Source organism: Lolium perenne, chromosome 5 (assembly GCF_019359855.2).
Source record: "Lolium perenne isolate Kyuss_39 chromosome 5, Kyuss_2.0, whole genome shotgun sequence".
Lineage (NCBI taxonomy): Eukaryota > Viridiplantae > Streptophyta > Magnoliopsida > Poales > Poaceae > Lolium > Lolium perenne.
In genome coordinates, this window is record NC_067248.2 from 243981367 (window position 1) to 243983306 (window position 1940).

The 1940-nt window shown below is 57.7% G+C and overlaps 1 protein-coding gene across 1 annotated transcript; it reads right to left on the reverse strand.

Moving 5' to 3' along the window:
• Nucleotides 1-405: 405 nt before the first annotated feature.
• On the reverse strand, nucleotides 406-1400 carry LOC127298323 (dehydration-responsive element-binding protein 1H). The gene has a single exon (XM_051328211.2). It carries the CDS (start codon nucleotides 1318-1320, stop codon nucleotides 562-564), a length of 759 nt encoding a protein of 252 aa, XP_051184171.1. The 5' UTR covers nucleotides 1321-1400; the 3' UTR covers nucleotides 406-561.
• Nucleotides 1401-1940: the final 540 nt, after the last annotated feature.

Consider the following 1940-nt stretch of genomic DNA (forward strand, 5'->3'; position numbering starts at 1 on the left):
GGAGGTTGGCCACCCGTTGTTGAGCCGTCCTGGAGACCCCCATGACCACCACCTCGCTCTTGTCGAAGTTGATCTTCAGACCCGACATGTTCTCAAAGCATAGGAGCAGGGCCTTCAGATTCGCAATACCCACCCCTGTGGGTTCCACCAAGATCATGGTGTCATCTGCGTACTGCAGTTGAGTCACCCCCCCTGGGATGAGGTGTGGTACCAGTCCCCTGACATGGCCAGCGGAATTAGCCTTGGCAATGATCGCTGCCAGGCCATCCACCAGGAAATCAAAGAGAATCGGCGAGAGTGGGTCTCCCTGTCTCACTCCGCGCTTGTTCCTGAAGAAATGCCCGACATCTTTTTTTGGACAGAGGTAGTATTTGTTGCTCCGACACTTACGTCAGTAGGTGCGTATTTTTCTTGTCCCTTGTTTTTGTGTGTCTTTTGAGAGTGCTCTTGCTCGCATGTAAATTATGTTGGCATAAGATTCGATATTGTTTTAACAGTTTGATTATACTGCCGGCAGCAGCTTTGATCCGTTCCAGTTCCAAGGTTTCTCGTCGATCGTTACTAGTAGTAACTCCAGAGCGCGGCATCCGCTCCGCCGTGATCGCCGTAATCACCGTTCTCCCAGTCCCAGCACGCCTCGGTGCCTGCAGCCGGCGACGGCGGATCCAGCAGCAGGCCCTCCGCAAGGTCAGCGTAGTACGTGCCCAGGTCCATTTCGCCGGACATGTCCAGCTCGAACATGTCGCTGCCCAGTGCTGCCGGAACCTCAAACATTCCGTCGGCCGTAGCTTCGGACGACGTCGCCGACGAGCCGGCATTGTCCCCGGGTGACGGCGCTGACGCGCTGGAGGTTGCCTCCACGACGGCGCCAGCGGAAGCGGTTGCGGCACCGTTGGCGGCATTCCTGCGCTGGAAATCCGCGACGGCGGCGAGGGCCGCGCGCCGGACATCGGCGAACTCGAACACCGCGGATGACACGGCGAGCAGCGAGGCGGAGTCGGCGAAGTTGAGGCACGACGCGGCGGAGCTGCCGCGCATCGCGAGCATGGCGGCGTCGTGCGCGCGCGCCGCGGACTCGGCGGTGACGTGCGTACCGAGCCAGAGCCGCTCGCCGCGCCTGCCGGGGACGCGCACCTCGCACACCCACCGACCGGCACTGCCGCGGCGCCGCACGCCGCGGTACACCGGGTGCCGCGTCTCCTTAAACTTGGTGCGCCCCGCCGGGCGCTTCGGCGACGGTGACCACGGCGCCGTCGCGTGCTCGTGTGAGGACGTCGACGACGAAGGGGTGCTGATCCAGTTGTCGTGGCCCGCGTCCATTGCCGGTCGTAGATCGCTTGGTGCAGGTACGAGCTCGAGTATGGAGTGCGTTAGCTTGCTTAGCTTGAGCTTGAGCTTCATGTGTTCGATGAGTAACTCAGTGGCCTGCGTGGAGTGTGCCTACTTATAGTTTTGCGTGACGCGGCAGCAACGAGGGTACAGCTGGTCGCCACGCAAAGCTGTGGGGACTAAAGCGTCCGTTCCTGGAGCGCTCTGGGGTTGACGCGTGGTGGGTGGCTCTTCTGGGTAGACAAGTTTGGGATTTGCAGCGTTATTTCTAGAGTAACAGCTATTATTGGGCTCCACTTGCTCGGCCCATGGAGGCCCGAAGAGACAGTTTATCTATTTTCATACCGCGTTTTATGCTCGTCGGCCAGAAGTAAATAGAGGTGAGTTGGTGTACCCTGACGTTGTGATCAATTTTGATTTACAAGTCTTTCATTCAGTATTACTGTTATTGCAGTAATCCAGAGTCATTTTTGGGGCTACATGGATCCTCTGTGATTGCTGACATGTGGGCTCCGCTTGTCAGCGACTCAAAGAAAGAGTTTACTAGGGTTCTTTGTGCTTGACCATTGTACTAGTTGTGTTTAATTTGATAGATGTGAAACCACATATTG

Excerpts from the sequence above, each read along its gene's own strand:
- LOC127298323 (XM_051328211.2), bottom strand. The coding sequence starts at position 1,320 with ATGGACGCGGGCCACGACAACTGGATCAGCACCCCTTCGTCGTCGACG.